Source organism: Embiotoca jacksoni, unplaced genomic scaffold (genome assembly GCF_022577435.1).
Source record: "Embiotoca jacksoni isolate LCO1_2020_lvr unplaced genomic scaffold, fEmbJac1.0.p SCAF_8, whole genome shotgun sequence".
NCBI lineage: Eukaryota > Metazoa > Chordata > Actinopteri > Embiotocidae > Embiotoca > Embiotoca jacksoni.
In genome coordinates this window covers 7,851,968-7,871,548 of record NW_027185436.1, presented here as the reverse complement: position 1 = coordinate 7,871,548, position 19,581 = coordinate 7,851,968, and the positions used below count along the sequence as shown (strand labels likewise).

Here is a 19,581-nt window from a genome sequence, read left to right as displayed (position 1 = left end):
AACAGTGAGGGGTGGGCACTGGACATCTAATTCTGATACGTCACTTGCAGGGGATTCAGAAAGCAGAAACCTGCCCCTGCTCATAGACGTCACCACCACCAGAGAGGCTGGAGCAGGCAACTGTAGGCTACCTTGGTTGACACATACACACCACTCACACACGCACACACACACACACACGCAGTAACAACATCACCAGGAGCGCAGGAGCAGAGCATGCCATATTAACGCAGCAACTAAACGGGGACTCGCGGAGGTCTTGGTGCAGCTGCTCAGGAATGTCCACCGTGCAGCCCTGAGGAGAAAATGAAGCGCAAGAGCGAGAGGAGACGAGCCGAGTCGAGGAAAAAGCGCTGTGCAGCTCCCAACAGCTCAGAGGCGGAGCCATACGCTGATATTTACATTGAGATAACAGGTAAGAGGGTCTGCAGAATGAACCCTGACAACTTTCAGCCTAGTTGGCAAATATGTGGAGACGCGCACGGCAGGCTGCGCACGCACACAGATACGATTTAAATAACTAGGGCGTGTGAAAGTCTCCGATTTTTTTTTTTTCTGCTTTTTCCCCAAATATGGCGACACCGTCTGTCCTTTTGTCGTCAATGCACTGGGTTTGCGTTGAGTTTACCTTCACGGTGCACTAATACTGAATACGAACAGTTTTATGCTGGTATTGATCTTAGTGCAAGTAATTACATCAGAAAAAAAAAAAAAAATCTTTTTTCTGCACCATCTTGTTTTATGGACGGTGTGCAGGTTATAGACGTGTACACAGAGATGTAGTGTTTTAATGTCATAAATATCATAGTCAACCCACCGTCGGCCTCATCTAATGTTAATTTTCATATCTTTATGGCGTTTCCTGGTTCGAGTACATCTTCGATGAGCTCAAGTCCGAGAGAGGGAGGTGCGTCCAAGTGGAAATCACGAATATGATTGGCTGAGGGATCGTCCTAGCAACCGCTCGGGCAACGATCCCGGGGCCTATCGTGTTGCTCATGTTGAGAACTTTAAACTGAAGAAGGCGGGGCAGAGCCGAACTGACAGGTCCTCTCTCCAATCGCGCGGCGTCCTGCATCTCTCGCAACCAATAGTTTCAGGCGGAGAACCTTAGGGGAGGAGTCACGCGGGGATCATTTTTTTTTAGCAGAGTGCGCACTTGCTGTCGAAACTCTCCTTCCCCTCTTCGACTGATGACTTTCTCCTCTTTGAAAACAAAGTCAGGCTCAAGTACGTGTTTATTGCAACGTTATACGTTCAAGGTACCGGTTTTAACTCATCTTTTAAATCTCCGAGCACGCTGTTTGTGTATCTTTTACTTAGTATGCGCAAGTCCTCGTGAAGTAAGACGTACGTTATTTTTCTGCAAAACCTCATGTTCAGAACTGCGACCAAGATGACCGCTGACGATATTTCGTCAAGATGTATTGAGTTCATCAAGGGTAAGTTGCCTGGAAAGACTTTAAAAAAAAAAAAAAAAAAAGTTGCTGTGGACAAAATGTACTAGTTTGTGGGAACTGAGAGTCTGCAGAAGTATGTTTGCATGACAAAAGCAAGTAACTGCCTCTTTATTTTGTCGCTCTAACCCCCCTCCCCTCCCCTCCTCCTCCTCCTCCTCCTCTCCCTGCAGATCAACTATATTTTGCGATACTTCAGCAAAAGATCAAGAGCACTGCTGAAAGACACTGTTTCTGCATAGATGAAGAGCTGGCATACGAGAAGTGAGTAATCGGGTCCTCGTCCCTCATCATTTTGAACAGTCTTGGGTTTACTGGCATTGTTTCTGATCTTTGCCCCCTCACCCTTCCTCTTCTTTGAGGAGGCCTTCAACCTTAAAGCTATCAGTGCATAATCTAAAGGACATCTTCTGTACCATACTAAACTTCCACCTCATTTAAAACACAGCGAATCTCAGTTAGCTTTGATTGCAGAACTCCTTACTAAGAAATTGATGTGAATATTATGGTGCACTATTTTATTTTTTTTGGCAGTTTAAATACTTTAAAGGTAAATAACATGTAAATGATCTGTACTTGTATAGTGCTTTATCACCTTTTGGTCTCAAAGCGCTTTAACATGGTTTTCCCATTCACCCATTCACGAGACAGATCACCATGCTGTCATCAGGAGCACATTCACACACACCGATGGTACACCATGGGGAGGAACTTAGGGTTCAGTGTCTTGCTCAAGGACACTTAGGTGTGTTGACAGGAGGAGCTGGGGATCGAACCACCAACCTTCCTATTAGTGTGCAACCCACTCTACCGTCTGAGCCACAGCCTCCCTCCTGTAGATCCAGAGTGTACTGGAGGGCAGGGCTGCTTTAGTGGGTTGTTGTGAGATTGGCTGCAGGAGAGGAAAAAACTGACCTTTCAGAGTTTTATGCCAGTGATACAAAATGGACCTCTTGTCTTTGCTGCTTTTTGTCCCATTGTGATTGACCAACTCCAGCATCAAATGCTTCCAAATAAAGTCTTTACTCCTTCAGTGTTTGTTTTTTTACTGTGTCAATCTAAGGTAGTGGATTCTATCTAGTGAAACTTCCCCAGAGACAATAGCTGGTTGCATAAATAGCCACTCTGACACAGTCTTTCTTTTTCTTTGTCTCTCTCTCTCTCTCTCTCTCTCCCTCCCTCTCTCAGCTTCTATGCGGACTTTGGTCCCCTCAACCTGGCCATGTTTTATCGCTTCTGTTGCAAGCTGACGAAAAAGCTCAAGGTAAAGTAAACTGATGCTCCTAAATGCTGGAAGAGAGGAGAAGAAGAAAAACCTGCCTCAATAAATATCTATTTACACCTGCAGTAGCTAGACAAAGTAAAGTAGGGTTATAGCTCTATAAAATGACAGTCCGCTGTTTTACTGTTCAATTTATGTCCTTAATAGTCCTTGTTTGTCAACTTGTGACAGCACTGCTCCTCTTTGTTGTGTTGTGATTTTGGGGGTCGTTGGGTACAGATTTTGGGCACCTGAAGTTTGGCCACTGATGATTCAGCTTTTTTTGCAGCTCTAGCACATTACTGCCGTTTGTAGAGATTGCCTGGCCGCATCGAGAGATTCCATCCAGAGTAATACGTTAAATTTTTTGCATAATGTCCACACTACTTTGGCATTTTTAAAGCCCTAAAACAAGAGATTTTAATCATTCATGATGTGTGTCTCCCTGATTCGTCACGCTCCTATGTGTGGCATGCTCGGTGTAAATGCATGGTCATGTGATATGCATTTTCTTGCGGAGCCTTGGCGGAGCTTGGCATTCACCCCACCACCTATGTAACATTTTTGTCATGAAGTCAGTAAATGTTCCAACATGTCTATGAAGGATCTAAGGCTGTCTTACTAGAGCTTTTCAAATTAAAATTATCTTATGTAGTGTTGCATAGTAGGAGTGGAAAACGTGAATAGGTCGACTCATGTCATTTCTACATCTTTAAGTCAAATAAATAAATCATCACATGTCATTTAATGCTGTTATTAATGTCTCTGTACAGTCCATCATGCTCTCAAGGAAGAAGATAATCTTTTATACCTGTGGAGATCAGAAAAAACAAGCCAATGCTGCCTACCTAATAGGCTCATATGCAGTAAGTAGTGTACAAACACGCATTACAAATAGCTTGTGAATTTATTTTGTACCTAGCATTATCCTGAATGTCAAAGGCTGAAATTATATCAGTATGTAATACAAGAGGACACTCGCTAATTAGACTTTTGTATTTAAAGGTAATGCATCTACATATGATGCCAGAGGATGCCTACAATCTGCTGGTGTCAAAGAATTCAACATATATTCCATTCAGGTAACAAATCACCAACAGTTTGTATCCTCAGTGATAGCAACTTCATGACTGCAGCTACTGCATGACAATATATTGTTTTAGCATCGACAGACGTATTATAGTCACTTTACAAAGTGTAATGTTATCTTAAACATAGACAGACTAGTCCATCTGATAAGTTGCAACTGCAGCTCAAGAATGACGTAGAAGGGTCGGTGACTTACTGTGACTTTTAAAGGCACAGAGTGTTGATAGAAGGTATAGGGCTTACTTTTTGAAAAAAAAAAAAAAAAAAAAAAAGAAGAAGTAAGGTCACAGTTGGCATTCTGGACAGAGAATTGTTTTAATGAAATGAAACATCCCGAGTATGTTGTGCAGATTAAGTCCATCATTATATTCTATGTTTTACAGAGATGCTTCGTTTGGAACCTGCATGTACAATCTGAACATCCGAGATTGCCTTCGTGGTGTTCACAAAGTATGTACTTTCAAGACTGATTTATTTTTCTGTCTTGTATTGCAATGCTCCTGATGAAGTGATTTCCCTCTCAACCATCCACTAGGCTCTGCAGCACGGCTGGCTCGACTTCTCCAACTTTGATGTGGAAGAATATGAGCACTACGAGAGAGCAGAAAACGGAGACTTGAACTGGATCATCCCAGGAAAGTTCCTCGCTTTCAGTGGGCCTCATCCAAAAAGCAAAATAGAGAATGGTAATGGATGCACATTACAGAACTGTGAGACTTAATTTGACCTCCTGAACTCACAACAATGGTTTTCTCTTACCGAAGGGTACCCTTTACATGCTCCTGAGGCCTACATCCCATACTTCAGGAAACACAACATCACCACTATCATCAGACTCAACAAGAAGATGTACGATTCCAGGCGCTTTACAGATTCCGGCTTCGAACATCATGACCTGTTCTTTGTGGACGGGAGCACACCGACCGACGCCATCGTCAGGAAGTTCCTCAACATCTGTGAGAATGCCGAAGGAGGCATTGCTGTCCACTGCAAAGGTAACATTTATGATTCAAGACATGAATCATATACATGTAGCCGTATGAACTCTGCTCAGTATGCTGTTTGTGGCACAGTTTAATGCCATACCACTTCTGCTTTATTTTAGCTGGTCTTGGGAGGACTGGCACTCTGATCGGCTGCTACATGATGAAACATTACCGTCTGACTGCAGCAGAGGCCATTGCATGGATACGGATCTGCCGACCAGGGTCCATCATTGGACCTCAGCAGAACTTTGTTGAGGAGTAAGTGTTTACCGAAGCAGGATTTTCAAAATGTCCCTAATTTAAGATCACAAAGCGCTACTATATATAGTATTATACTGTTATTAAAGGTTGGAAAAAATCTTTAGGTATGAAGAGTTTGACAGTCAGAAACTTTGCTAATCAGTGTTTGTGGGTGTGGCTTGATCAGATTTTTCTGACAGTGCTGAGTTAGGAAAAAGGCTCTAAAAAAGGAGACTCCCACATTAGAAGATATTAATGTCAGGGCAAGTTTCCTGAGAAATCTTAAGTTACATTTGTGGTTTGTTGACATTTCGTACATCAGGAAGCAGAACAGTTTGTGGGCAGATGGAGATGTTTTCCGGGAGAAGATGCTAAATGAACGAGAGAATGGCAAGATCGCTGTAACCAGGATTTTGTCCGGAGTGGATGACATAACCATCAACGGAAGCAACAAAAACAGGGTGTCCAAGAAAGAAGAAATGGAACTGGTGAGTTGGAAGTGACACTGTTGTCCTGCTTTCAGGTGCAGAAGTTTTGCGTGTTTTTGGACTTCTGTGAGAAGGAAAAATTCCAACGAGCGGCAAAGACGTACCCCCGTGTCTATCCCCCTTGCTCTTTCTCTGTTTTACAGTACAATGATGAAGATGAGAGAAATGGCCTCACGCAGGGTGATAAACTACGAGCCCTTAAGAGCAAGAGGCAGGCCAGGTCGTCTTCAGGTTCACTGTCGTAAGTATCCACGCAGCCCGCAAGCCTCATCATGCATCACGCCAACATGTTGTAGTAGTGTAAACGATTCCTCTCCTCGTCAGTCCCTCAGATCTTTACACGTATACAGGAGCGTTTTTCAAATCATAAATAACATCATTTGGAGTGAAAAAAAAATGACCATGTAGGATTTTCCTGTGACATTTATCATTTCATTGGGTTAGGTTTCTCTTTTCCTCAGTGTTTATCCAGGTCAGTCAGCTCTTCTTGAGTCAAATTTTAGGCATGGCTCATCAGTTATAGCTGCCCGTCTTTAGCCATAACACGGCAGTTTCATCCGAACATCATAATTTATCTATGAGTTAAGGAACCAGGCAGTATCCCTGTACTATTTTTACTTTCCCCCCCCCCCCCCCCCCCCTACTACGTTTTTGGATTAAAGGCCATCATATCCAGCTCAAGTGTAATAAAGTAATCACATTTTCTTCTGTGATCAGTGAGTTATGAGAGGGAACAATGAGTCAGGAAAACAGTGGCTCAGATACTAAGAGTAAGTGACGGTTGTTTTGGAGGGCTGGATTTTCGTTACTTGATACACACTCTTCCAGAGAAAAAAATATTGAGGGCTGGATTTAGAAAGGCACAAAAGATGTGGGATTTAAAGATTGTTTTACTGCCGGTAATCTATACTCGGTCAGAAACCTCAAGATAAAAGTCAGAGTTAAGGGGACAACATACATAGGCCAAATCAATATAGAGCTTGCTAGTCACCTGATCATCATGTCACAATGTCCTTGAGGTAACTGGGTCAATCATTAAATCAATAGATAAACCTTACTGTTGAGTCAAACATGGATTTGATTAGCATATTTAACTAAGACTTTACTGGGAGAAGACATGCGCAGTTTGTGGACGATAATGTCCACAGCACTTGGTGCCAAAACTCTGGGTTTAAAAATGATTTAATCAGCACTGCACAGTCAAACAACAGTGGACATAAATGTTGAGATTAAACACGGATTCGTAGAATTGCAGTTGGGATTGGACGGAGCTACAGTGTTGACACATGTGAAGACAGGAGGACCTTAGAAATAGTGCAGACCTTGATCGAAGCTGAACTGATTTCACACCATGGGGCAGTGAACTGATAATATGATGGTACTGCACGCTGGATGGGGCGGCATGCAATTCAACAGTTAAACATAAAAGAGGCCACGTCTCTATATCTCTCCCAGCCTTTGCCCTGCAGCAACAGAAGCGTGAATTAACAGCTCGGGAGTTGTGAAATTGGACACCAATAAATCCTGGAAATGCCAAACAAAAGAGAGACGTACATACATATAACAGAACTAAAAAAACATGTAGTTCTGTCTGTAAAAGTTGTTGTTACACGTCGTTGCAAAGACATAAGTATGCTTATGCTCTGGTGCAGCTAGATGAATGTGACATGTGACTAGCCAGCTGTATGGAAGCTTTGTGGTCCAATGGGAGGTGCTCGAGTGCTACCGCTAATCCTATGCTGATCAGGAAGAGTCATAATGTCATGATTTGCCCCCCCCCCTGTTGTTTCTCTGCCTGAGGTCCACATCCTTTGTGCCCATGTAAATCAAGCTGTGGAAGGCTGAGTGTCAGCACGGCTGACGATGGTTGAACGGCCTCTGCCAATGTACCCATATGGCTTTGGCTTTTGTTGTCCCATGTCAGGCAGGTGGTAGTGTTCTGCTGCAGCCTCATGGGCACGGTGTGGCCGATGTGTTGCCTGCCGTTCAAAAAATAGCAGAGAGGCAGAGAAAGAGTGGGGGAGAGGAAAAAACAGAGAGAGGATGTGAGGTTTTGTATGACGGAGGTAAGTGGACATCACTTCCTTTCTAGCTGACATCCTCCTCCTGTAGAAATGGTTGCTATGCCAGTGAATGGTATGGCTAACGGTATGGCTCATTTTGAAGTTGTTCTTTTTTCCCCCTTTCTTTTCTGTCTTTCTTTGGATGACCATGGTGTGAAGTGGATATGCACTTAGTGGATGCATTACATTTACACACATTTCATTGTGTGCATCATGGACACACTTGGCTGCTCTGCTTTGATATCAAGGCCTATCCGAGATATCCTCCGAGTTACGATAAAGCTCTCGGGCTGAGCCCACCGTACTTGTTAACAGCAGCACCAATTATTCAACTAATCACGGTTTTACACAAGATCTGGATTAGTTGAATTAAAAGCTTCAGTGCTTGGCTTGCACTACAGACTTGGCACTTCTCAGGAAAAAAAAAAAAATGTTCGTAAGAGAAACTTTGGCCTTGTTCTCATCTGCAGCAGGTACTTCCTCATTGTTTGGTAAAGTAGGTAACTTGCCAGCTGAACCATTTAAGCTGTCGGTGTTTTTCGGAAACTGACAGTAGTTTTTCGGTATGAAGATCCTCAGAGACGGGTGTTTTTATGAGTTTAATTTGTGGCTTTAAATTACATTGTTGGGATGGTAAATTCCTCCTGATCCTCCTTCTAATAAAAAGGATTACAAAGCATCATCTGTGAGGTTCTGAGGACGTAGCGGGATGGAGACGTTTTTTTTGTTTTTTTTTATCCATTCTCAGGAGGGAGTCGAGGCAGAAGGGAGATTTGCTTGCACTACAGGCCATATGCCGTATCAGTGTATGCGTTGCTACACATCTAATTTCCAGCTGAACTTCACCATCTGGCTCCACTGTTTGTTTTATTATGTAACACTGAAGCGCATGTTGAATTCCAGGGACGGTTAGAACGAAGATTATCAAAACTTTTCGTCTTTTCTGCCTTTCCATGCATGGCAACAGGCACGACAACCTTGGACATGCACGCATGCACATGCCTCTGTGTTCAATCTGCGTTTGTGTCTAACATATAATTAATGTTGGGCCGGGATCATTGTCAATTGCCTGTGGTTTTTCCATTGCTTTTGTGACTGGATCGGTGTTGCGCATACCATCTGAGCTTTGTTTAGTCCTTCAGGTTTCTTTGAAAAATGGTTTGTTTTTGTTGAACAAAAATTTGATAACGGATACTTTAATTCAGCCAAACTGATAAATTGGCAGGCTGATATCAACCGCAGATACTTTATGTCTATTGATTTCCATAAATGTTTTATAGGCTCTATATTTTCCCCTCACGGTAATGTAAATTTGCATCATCTTTACATCTACTTATTAGGGTCATATTTTAGAGGTAAAGTTTGTTGTAAACTGTAAATAACCTGCCCCACTATGAACTGAGCTCATTGTCAAAAACCTTTTTTTTTTTTCTTTTTTTTTTTTTTATGTAAAATGGAATATCAGCCCTTTTATTTTACAATATTAGCTTTAACTTCTTACGTACCAATATCTACTTAAAATGTCCTACATTGGTCGGGTCCCGGCAGACTGCTAACGCATCAGAGCAAGTGAAGAAGAAAAACGTGCCGTCTCTTGCATCTGTTGGATGCAAGGCTCTATGAAAGGTGTCTCATCTCATCCAGTCCCAGTGGAAAAGCAGAGCATCGGAGGCTTTGTGTCCTGCCCAGACGTCTCTTGTCTCTCCTTCCTTTTTTTTTTTTTTTTTTTTCCCCCCTTTTTTGTCCATTTGCTCTTGTTGTTGGATTTGTCCTCCTTTCAGATGGCTGGTAGCCATGCTGCTCTCCTCCCTGTGTAGCCTTGCCCTGTGGTGGATTGTGTATGGCTTCCCTTCTTCCATCCTGCATTTCTGTATAGACGGGTTAGGATTTCAATGAGCTCTACCGCCCGTCAGCCCCCCAAAAACCTGTCCTGCCCCCCCTTCTGGAGCTCTAACTGAGAATGCTGTAAGTGAGACCCTGGTCTCTTTTTAATTCCCAACCCAAATCAGAAACCTGTTCAAAATCATCCTCTTGTTACTTTATTCTTTCTGTAAATATTGTCAAATTAAAGCTGATGAGCAGAGCCAGTTTTTAAAAAACATCAGAGGCTCCTGCCTTGTCCTTGTCTCCATTTTCTGTACATAATGATTTTATACCATAGACATTCCCATCATCCTGTCATCTTTAAATATCATGCTTTGCTGGTTATTGTGTTGATTTGAGTGCCAACTGTTAAAATGTAACTCTGCCAGACAGTTAAGCCCTGTTGATAAAAATAACCAGGACCAATCAAGTCCCTCTTTAAGTTGTTTAGTGCCACCGCCTGGCCTTTCCTGGTACTTAACTTGGCTTTACTAATCTTGCCTGGCTGCTGAGTGTAATAATGATGATTCCTGCCCATCTCCATGCAGTCGTTTCCTCCTCTGCCTACACCCTGTCATGTCTCTCGATATGTAAAGTTTCACTTTTTTTCTGTTCCTCTGTTTTTCACAGACAAGAAGAGAATAAGATACACACCAGGTCATCATCACAGTCCCTGAGGTAAATTCTGCAGTATACATACAAAACGCATACCAACACGCCGACGTTTAAACAGACTTAATTACTGACATTTATCTCCTCTGCAGCAGGGTCATCTTGCAGGCCAGTGTTCAGGGCTGTAAGACCAGCGTCAGCCCCATAGCGCTGTCTGACCGCTCAGACAGCAGGAAGAGGACCAGGACCTCACTGCCAGCCAACGGAGTAGGAGGAAGGTCAGTGGCTAAAGTTGACACGCTGCTCTCATTTATTCAAATGATGCATAATCAGCAGGAGCAAAGGACTTAAAAGGAGCAATTTTACTCACCCAGGTAGACTTACGATGTCTTTGGCGTTGAACGCTTCCTCTGTACAGTTTGAGTTCAGATTATTATCGTCAATTATTGTCTACGTTATCAAGAGAGGTGCTTCGTTGGTGCGGTAACAAATACATGCCTTTTGTTTTTGATGTGTTTTTGATATGCGGCGTTGACACGGTTGAAAAGCTGCCAAGAGGCTATAGCCACTCGTGGATCGTTGCGGACTAAATTGACAGCTTCCCTTCTCTCTGGCAGCTCCCTGTACCACACCAGACTGGTCAGGTCCCTAGGCAACTTGCATGTCGCGGCTGGCGACACAGACCCAATGTGTTGCGAGCCGTGCGGCAGCCGTAGAGACACAGCCAGTGTGACACCCAGCACAGGCACTCTCATCAACTTAAACATGGCGCAGGTCCACCTGCAGGCAAGCTCCCTCAGACCCGCTCTGAGCCGTACGGAGACTTGAGCTGCATTTGCACACAGACAGACCTTTTTTTTAAATTTTTTTTTTTTTTAAAGTTAATTCTTTTTTTATGAGAAGCAGATCACCACTGTGCTGCCCAAACAGGAAGAGTCATATTTAATATGGTTCCTTTCTGATTTGTGCAGCAATGGGATAATGAGGTCTGTAGCGCAAAGGTCAAATCTGATCTTTGGTGTCTGTGTAAATCCAGCCAAAATCCAGAGGCTCAGCACACTCCCTACTTCTCCTCTTAATGTTCAAGATAGTGGTCGTGCCATAATCACTTCATGTGCTCAGGCTGGGCTGCATCAACAATTTTAACTAAATATAACTGTATATAATATACCGTTATCCGCAAGTCCTTTTTTAAACAGACATTTTAAAGTGATTGGGGTTTGTTTTTTTACCCAGCGCGGTTTGGATCTCACAAATCAGGAAGTCCAGGGGTTTTGATGTCAATGAAAAAAATGACTTGCTTTTATCGAATGAAATCCTGAGTTAACTTGAAAGAATGAAGTAAAACAAAATGAAAATTCAGTCAAATCAAGTTCGAAAATGTCCCAAATTTTTTTTTTTGGATTGTATTTTGACTTTCTTACAAGTTTTAAACATTTATTCCCATCTTCCTGCTCAATTTGTGTACTGTTAGTCTGTTAGATTTAAATTCCCACTGAGTTTATGTCTTTTTTGTCAACCATGATTCATTTTAGACGTAGTGATGATGATGATGATGCAACCCAGCCCAGGTTCTTTTACTTAGATGTCGTACTAACATTAAACACAGGCTGACATTGTCCAGTACTAACGTGTCGTAAATCTGACCCTGCTTATGTACCACTATCAGGATGCCAAATTCAGCTCCACCTGCCTCAGCTCTGTGCTTTCAGCATCTTTCCTTGCATGTTCTCTACGAGCAGTGTTTTTTTGGGGGGGGGAGTATGACTGGCTATAGCTTCTCTGGACTCTGCTGCTCACCGAGTTATCTGCCTACGGCCTGCCGGCGCCACTCTGCAGCCACACGTGCCTTCTTTACTGCTGCTAATCTGAAATGTTTCTCTCTCCTTTCTCTTTCCTTCTTTTGTACTTCGTACACGTAACAGACGCACCGTCTCCAGAGGACGTAAAACTCGCAGCTCTTTGCAATCAATTCGATTTTCCAGGCTATGGTATCTATCTCCTCTCTACTTTTCTGACTTAAAATGACTGAATTTTAAATACCATCAAATGATTTTTTTTTTTAATCATCTGTAAAACAGCATTCTTATAGACATATCTGATAGCTTGTCACTGAATATTGCCGTGTTCAAACAATCTCTTTCTTCCACAGTCACTCCATACCCAAGGCTAGAACTCCTCTTCTTCGATGAAGCCTGTGGATCTGGAAATTCGGAGGGAATCCAACTTCTATACAGCTGTACTACTCTGAATAGATTTTTAATTTTGAGAAAGTTGGAACAAACTTTAACCAACATGATGTGACATGCAATTAATTTTTAGATTGATTGCAAGTTTTACCCATACTGCACTTTTGTTATATACATTTTTTTTTTAAACAGCACCATGAAACAAACAAACAGATTTATCATTGCCTTGTTGTTCCTACTTATTGAAGCATGCCGTAGCAAACAGATTGAACCGCATCCATCAGACCGGCAGGTGAATGTGTGAACGTAAGAGACTCCCTCCAACATGACCACTGTGCAGCAGATATTTTGGATTACAAAGCAGGAGAATTTGCAGATTTGTAGATGAAACGTAGGTGAGGACTTTGTAAAAAAAAAAAGGCACAAGATGCGTGTTGGCCTTGGATACAATTGAAAAATCTGCAATGAGTGTTGGGAAGAATACCATCACAAGATACAGAACTGTGCACGTTTGTACCTCCGTTGTCAATATCTGGCTCGTATTATTCTCGTCATTTACTTAAAGCTCTTCAGCTCCTGCATTTGAAGACTGTAAATATGTCGACATTTGATATACTCGGTTTGTATTTTGTAAATATTTTGTAAGTTTAGAATCATGCTATGAAATAAGACAACGGTCCTAATGTGGCCTTGTCCAAACCATGTTCATAATCCACGAAAGACATTTGCTTGAAGCGCATAGAATCAGACTTTTTAAACAAATGTACTCCCAACAATGTCTGTGGCGATATGAGCCCAATATATTACCGTGCATTTACACAGTAGCTGACATTTTTTTCATTGGGATATCATGTGTACAAGCTCCATGGAGAACTAAGCTAATAAAAGTCCCTGTAATACACTATCCTTGGTGGGTCATCTGATAACTTGTCGTATTGCTTCAAAAATATGAAAACAGAAACTCGCAAAAGCATTTATTGAACAGTCAAAAGAACCCAAAACCTCAAAGAGCTGAAACCATGAAAACTGTTTTGTTGCAGGATGTAAATGCAGATGAGTGAATATAGTTATCTTCCTGCTGATAGTGCTGGAAAGTCCTCTGGGTCATCTGGATTAGGCGCCAGAGCATCCTCCTAATGGGAAAACCGTAGTCATTGATTTAGCATAGAATTTTTTTTTTTTTTCTAATTTGTTTTCTAGTAGTCAATTATGTGAGGGGAACACCTTCTCTAGAAAATAGGCAAAAGCTCAAATGCAGATATCAAACTAGTGCACATCTAATCTAGAAGCATTTGTTTAAGATTCTTCCTGTCGGTCTTCCCACACTTTGTGCCTAAAACCCAGACAATCATTTATCTCCTCAGAGTTAAGAACGTACCCTCTCCAACATGGGTGGGGGTCTTTCTGGGCGACTACTTTGACCACCTCGTGCTCCCCTTCCTCGGCCTCCACGGTTGGGGCGTCCGAGACTTCCGAAATTGATGTTCAAGAGGGAGGTGATGTCATTCACAGACCTGCGGAGGAAGTTTCCATCATCCTCCATGTCCTCCACAGGCATCTTCAGGTTCTGAAAAATGGGAAAGAAGCAGTAAATAATAATAAAAAAAAAAACATGTCTAGCTAAATTTATTGTAAATGACAACAACAAAGTATTTGGAACATGGTCTGATTGACAAACTAATGGAAAATTACAGTGTGATGAACCTCACCGAGTAACACGGGTTAAGTTCAAGGGAAAATGTGCCCCTTTTTCTGCAGGTGTCCACTCCGTGCTGACGGTAAATGTAGTCAGTTGAAGCAATAGTTCCCTCAGTGCTCACTAAACTGACCACGTACTGTAACGCCGGCAGCTGTTGTAAACATAAACGCCACGACATGTTCAGAAAACTGCTTCTCCATCCATTGTTGCGCATCACCACCCTCACCCCCGCTTGCAGGCACTGCCGGTTCGCGTGGTCTTTTCCAGTTTTGTCGTTGGCATCCTGAAGAAGGTCTCCAGCACACTTCTAGCCACGAGAGCGCGGCGGTGCACGACAGCGTTCAACAAAAAGTGTCCACGCCGGAGGTTTTCAGCTGCAGCATCAGCCTCTCTCTCCGCTGCACTTCCCGAGCCGCACGCTCAAATACAGCTTCACGTAGGAGTCGGGACAAAACTCCCTAAAACGGATACTTGTTCATGACATCCTCGGAACTCGTATTTGGGGATTTTCGCAAGTTGGAAACGCAACTTGTTGTAGAACAAGGGACGGTGCTGCATCTAAAACGTCCCCTGGTGACCGAGGCAGCGGGTAACCTGCAGATCCACCAACTGTGTCACCGAACACGTCAAAACGACAGAGCTGGTGCCGGACCAACACCTTCCAGCTGCTTCCACGAGACAAAGAGTGGAACCCATTGCTTCGACTGACTACATTGACCCCGTTGTCTCTACAGTCACGGCCGATACGTTTCACACGGACCTAAAGAGCTTGTTATTTTCTGAACGAGCTTCAAACAAAAGCTACTTGCATGCAAGAAGAATGTGTCGGCGTGTTTCCCATTAGTGGGACCCTTAAAAACTCCTAATGGTTATTAAACTGTGAATAATGTTTGCTTGTTGGCGGGTCGTGGTGGCAAATTTCCCCTTTTTTTTGAAACGCGTCTATTTCAGCATTACTTTGCGTCAGGTTCATATTTTGACATTTCCCCTTTTTCCATCAGGAGGAAATACAAGAGTTATTGCGAACGAATGCGAAAGTTCTCTCACCTCCAGCTGCTTTGACTTGTGGATCACCTTGGCCTTGGAGGGAATCTTGTCCTCCGCTTTGCGAATATTAAACTCTGCTTTGGGACGACCCATCTCCTGCTGGGCCTTCCACTCATCCAGCGTCATCTCCATGGTAACCTGGACCACCATCTCTCCGTCCTCATCTGTTGCTCTATAAGGGTTGAGGACAAACTACATCCCGTCGGTCCACTTTCTTTTTACAAATCTATATCTCGTCTTAAAAGGGGACGTACGTGTTAAGATTTAGGGAGATCTTTTGGCAGCAGTGGGCTACAATGATCGTAATTGTGTTTTCATTTGTGTAGAAAATGAAAAATACCAAATCACTGTGTTTTGTTTTTTTTTTGGTCCCTCAGAATCAGCCCTTCGTATCTACATAGGGAGTAAGGTCCCTTTTGCAGTGTTGTACCGCCAACTTTCTACAGGAGCCGAGAAGAAACAAACCTGACACTGACACTGGAGAGAGCCTTTTGTGTTTGAGGCAACCGTAGACGCTTGTACACTCTTGGGTGAAGCCAGAGTTGTTCACTGGGCTGTGTTCAGACTGCCAGCCCAAATCTGATTTTTGTCATATCCAGATTGTATCTGGATTGATTTTTTTTTTTTAAATCATACCACAGCAACCCATGCAGACAAGTTGGTGATGTCTGGACACACCGAATCCGATCTGTTTACTTGCGAATAGCAGTGAGGACAGTCAGTCCTAAAGATCTGATTTGAGGAAAAAAAAAAAAAAAAAAAAAATCAGATCTGCCTGCAGTCTGAACACGGCCTTAGTTGCAGTATGCAACCGGTCCACTCGATGTCACTAAATCCTACACACTGCTACGTCACAATTTATATCTAGTACAACACTGCCAAATGAAGAGATCCTTGGGTAGCTTCTAATGGATAAACGTTTGTCACCAGAAGAAATTGCACTTCACCGGCATATTGCTGGGAGCCAGGGGATGCATTAAATATATCATTTGAAAGAGGGCAAACCCTAACTGTACACAAAAAGATGTATCCAAGAAATATTGAGACAGCAGATGTTATACTTTTTTCAACAAATGCATTGTTTAAACTTTAAACAGAAATCTAGTTCATAGATACTAAAACAACAGTCAAAATTTGCTTTCCCCCCACCCCCCATTTTTTTCCCCTAGACTACACAACTGACACTTTTGGCAGAAACCCGCCATTAAACGACACCGACGTCATTTTTAACAAAGATACTTCTGTGTGCCACTCACCGATTTGGCTTTTCTTCCTCAGCAGGGATTTGGGGTTCCTCAGATTTGACCGGCGCATCGGATGTCGCCTCCGTCAGTTGACTCCACAAAAGGGACATGGACAAACCGAAACAGGTCTCTATTGTGCCCTAGTATCGAAGTTGCTATTTTGATGTTAATCAAAGTTCACTTACCTTGCAGCTTCATTAACACAGCCCCAGTTCCATGGTCCTCGGCCTCCCCTCTTTTCCTCTGGAGAGATACCTCTGCAATGATTAGATTATAAATGATTGATTATACCCATCTGTGCAACATTTCAGAGAACCAAAAAAAAAAAAAATAAAATTACTTTTTAAAATCAGACATGAACAACAACAACAACAACAAAAATCATACGTTCCGCTGTGTCGATCAAATTCTCTCTTGTCCCTCGGATTGAAGTTGTCCGCGATCCTCGTGTATCCTCCTCCTCTTCCTCTTCCTCCTCCTCCTCTCGCTCCTCTCCTACCTCTGAACCCTCCTCTGTCCTTGAAGTCAGAATCTGCACTATAGGGAGGCCTATCGACCAATCAGATTAACACTCATTCCTGAGACGGCTCCCACATTTTAAACTCAGCTGCTGAGAGTGTTTTCATAGACATTGGTAAGTGACATTACATTATCCGTACCAGTTGCTGTGAAGCAGTGAGGTTAATGCTAAAGCATTGACTAATACCGACAGTCATAAGATACTAGACCAAGGCTATATCCAAACTACTGTTTTTTAAAACGGTATTTAAAAACAATCACGGTTTCAGAACTAGTCTCTGACCATACGAACACACCTGAAAACTCAATTTGAACAAAAATGTCCACCAAATTGTACTTGTATTCGCACGTGCTTTAAGGACTATTTGTCCTTTCTGTCGATGTACTAAGTGGATTTTTTTTTTTAGCCACTTCATTTCAAATAATTCTGTCACATATTCAAATCCATATGGCCAAACTCTGGAAATCAGAATGCAGGAGTTATCCTTTACTCCCGGCTTATGGAAAGACGTACTTGGAGATGGAAAACTCCTGTGGCGGCTCCTGGTTGGGCCTCCGCTGCCCAGCAGCAGTTCTCTTCATGCCTCTCTGGGCCTCCTCTATGCCATCGCCACTCTCCATCACTGGTGGAGGACAGGCCTGCTGCTTTTGGACTGAGGACACACTGAGGCAGTCAAATACTGAATTGTCTTTTAGCACTTTTTCCTCTCCTCTTTGTTTGCAAATGATATAGACAGATCCTGGATACTCAAATGTTTGGTAAAAAGGGGGGGGGGGGAGTAAATAAATCAAGAGCACCTATCCTAGTCTTTACAAATAGTTTAATGCATTATATAATACCGCGAAAATTGCTGGTTAGATATGTGAATTTACCAGTACGCCTACAGGTATCAACACTGAGCAATCCCAATCTCCATCTTTACTCTTTTACAACCTTGCTCACTGGCCTTCTACAAAAAAAAAAAAAAAAACACGTTTTTATAGATTTATTTTTCTTACTTATCAATATACGGCTGGCAGGAATTAATCTATAGATTTCCGTTCGTTTTTTTTTTTATTTTTTTTTTTTAAATTTGCCATCAAACTCCCGGAGACTGTCATTTGCGTCGAGATTGGAAAGGCACTCTTGCCCGGCATGCACATCGCTCAGCAGCCTCGCTGACCTTGCATCATCAGCAGCTGACACAGCCTGGACCAAAAAAAAAAAAACCGGGTCACTCTTGGCCGGACTGCCCGGTCTAGAAATACCAGCAGCAGCCAGAACCGTTCGGATCCAGGGTGTGTCGCGGTGAAGCAGCCGAGCTGGGTTGTTTTTTTTTTTGTTTTTTTTAGCTTACCTGGCGCCGGGTCATGACTGCCCAACGCGATTGGGAGGCGCCTGTCCTTCTGGGACTCCTTCTGTCCAGGTTTTTTCTGTTTGCTCTTCTCCTCCTCCTCCTCCTTCTTCTTCTTCTTCTTCTTCTTTTTCTTCTTCTCCTCCTTCTCAGTTTCCACTTCGCTGATCAGGTCGAAAGGATCGCCGTCGTCGTCGAGAAGCTCGCCGAACCTGTTCGCCACAGCGCACCCGAAGGCGTCCGGCAGCATTTCTTTTTTTGTTGTTGTTTTTTTTTAATCTAGCCTGTGTGTGTGTGTGTGCGTGTGTGTGTGTGTGTGTGTGTGTGTGTGTGTGATGAAGAAGAAAGCGGCGGGGTTCAAGGGCTGGTTCCCTCCTCAAAGTGGACACATGTCTTACAAATACCGCGCTGATAAGACTGAACTCGAGAAAGCGCCGTTTACCAGCTCGGCTACGAGAGAAAAAAAAGAGCTGCTGACGGTACTTCACGTCCGACAGACGCGCACAGCGGTTTGTCCACACTTTTAAATGTTTGCACGTGCGGACACGAGTGACGTCACGCCCCTGCGCTCATCAATAGGCTGTTCACTAATCAATATTCATTGCGTAAGCTTGGCCGATGTCCCTGCTGGGGATGGTGGATTGCTCTCTGCTTAGTCAGGCTGTGCTATAATATATATATATATATATATATATATATTTATATATTTTTTTTATATATATTTTTTTTTATAACACATTATTATTAAAGCGGAATGAACGACACAACAGCACATTTTAAACTAAAGTTACAGTGGTGACTATATATATATATATATATATATTAAATATAATTTTTATATATATTTTTATATATTTATTATTATTATTATATATATATTATTTATATATATTTTTTTTTATATCTTTTTATATATATATATATATTATTTATATATATTTTTTATATATATATATTTTTATAACATTATTATTAAAGCGGAATGAACGACACAACAGCACATTTTAAACTAAAGTTACAGTGGTGACTATATATATATTTTTTTTAAAATATATTTTTTATATATATTTTTATATATTTATTATTATTATATATATATTATTTATATATATTTTTATATATATATTTTTATAACACATTATTATTAAAGCGGAATGAACGACACAACAGCACATTTTAAACTAAAGTTACAGTGGTGACTATATATATATATAATTTTTTTTTAAATATATTTTTTATATATATTTTTATATATTTATTATTATTATATTTATATATTTTTATATCTTTTTATATATATTTGTATATATTTATTATTATTATTATTATATATATGTATATATTATTTATATATTTTTTTATATATATATTTTTATAACACATTATTATTAAAGCGGAATGAACGACACAACAGCACATTTTAAACTAAAGTTACAGTGGTGACACGTTAGATCTTGAAATGTTGGCTCTCTAGTTTTCTTCCAACTAGC

General features: G+C 41.8%; 2 protein-coding genes across 9 annotated transcripts; one reads left to right on the top strand and one right to left on the bottom strand.

Moving 5' to 3' along the window:
- Window positions 1-81: 81 nt before the first annotated feature.
- cdc14b (cell division cycle 14B) lies at window positions 82-13,152 on the top strand. 8 transcript variants are annotated; one of them, XM_069138873.1, is made up of 17 exons: window positions 1,166-1,262; window positions 1,384-1,442; window positions 1,631-1,721; window positions 2,646-2,721; window positions 3,492-3,584; window positions 3,724-3,800; window positions 4,191-4,257; window positions 4,343-4,493; window positions 4,572-4,802; window positions 4,913-5,051; window positions 5,356-5,521; window positions 5,665-5,762; window positions 10,078-10,125; window positions 10,212-10,337; window positions 10,677-10,845; window positions 11,985-12,050; window positions 12,212-13,152. In XM_069138873.1, the coding sequence occupies exons 2-16, from the start codon at window positions 1,397-1,399 to the stop codon at window positions 12,006-12,008; spliced, it is 1,602 nt and encodes a 533-aa protein (XP_068994974.1). In that variant the 5' UTR covers window positions 1,166-1,262; window positions 1,384-1,396; the 3' UTR covers window positions 12,009-12,050; window positions 12,212-13,152. The 8 variants fall into 8 exon arrangements, 6 of the variants coding, with proteins under 6 accessions (XP_068994970.1, XP_068994972.1, XP_068994976.1 ...); XM_069138869.1 differs by lacking the exons at window positions 1,166-1,262; window positions 1,384-1,442 and adding an exon at window positions 82-415; XM_069138872.1 differs by having other exon boundaries at window positions 1,154-1,442.
- A 55-nt stretch (window positions 13,153-13,207) lies between these two features.
- Window positions 13,208-18,585, bottom strand: LOC138191834 (intracellular hyaluronan-binding protein 4-like). Its single transcript, XM_069138876.1, has 8 exons — window positions 18,095-18,585; window positions 17,272-17,410; window positions 16,626-16,787; window positions 16,424-16,495; window positions 16,251-16,331; window positions 14,995-15,166; window positions 13,627-13,815; window positions 13,208-13,381 (listed from the first exon to the last, which is right to left on the bottom strand). Exons 1-8 carry the CDS (start codon window positions 18,339-18,341, stop codon window positions 13,316-13,318), a joined length of 1,128 nt encoding a protein of 375 aa, XP_068994977.1. The 5' UTR covers window positions 18,342-18,585; the 3' UTR covers window positions 13,208-13,315.
- Between the last annotated feature and the right edge of the window lie 996 nt (window positions 18,586-19,581).

Bases quoted from the DNA above. Each gene is read 5' to 3' on its own strand.
- cdc14b (XM_069138869.1), top strand. From the start codon at position 307: ATGAAGCGCAAGAGCGAGAGGAGACGAGCCGAGTCGAGGAAAAAGCGC. The intron at 416-1,630 runs GTAAGAGGGTCT...CTCTCCCTGCAG, and splicing joins TATTTACATTGAGATAACAG to ATCAACTATATTTTGCGATA. The intron at 5,522-5,664 runs GTGAGTTGGAAG...TCTGTTTTACAG, and splicing joins AGAAAGAAGAAATGGAACTG to TACAATGATGAAGATGAGAG.
- LOC138191834 (XM_069138876.1), bottom strand. From the start codon at position 18,341: ATGCTGCCGGACGCCTTCGGGTGCGCTGTGGCGAACAGGTTCGGCGAG. The intron at 16,496-16,625 runs GTATGATTTTTG...TAATCATTGCAG, and splicing joins TTTGATCGACACAGCGGAAC to AGGTATCTCTCCAGAGGAAA. The intron at 13,816-14,994 runs GTGAGAGAACTT...CCCATTTTTCAG, and splicing joins ACAAGTCAAAGCAGCTGGAG to AACCTGAAGATGCCTGTGGA.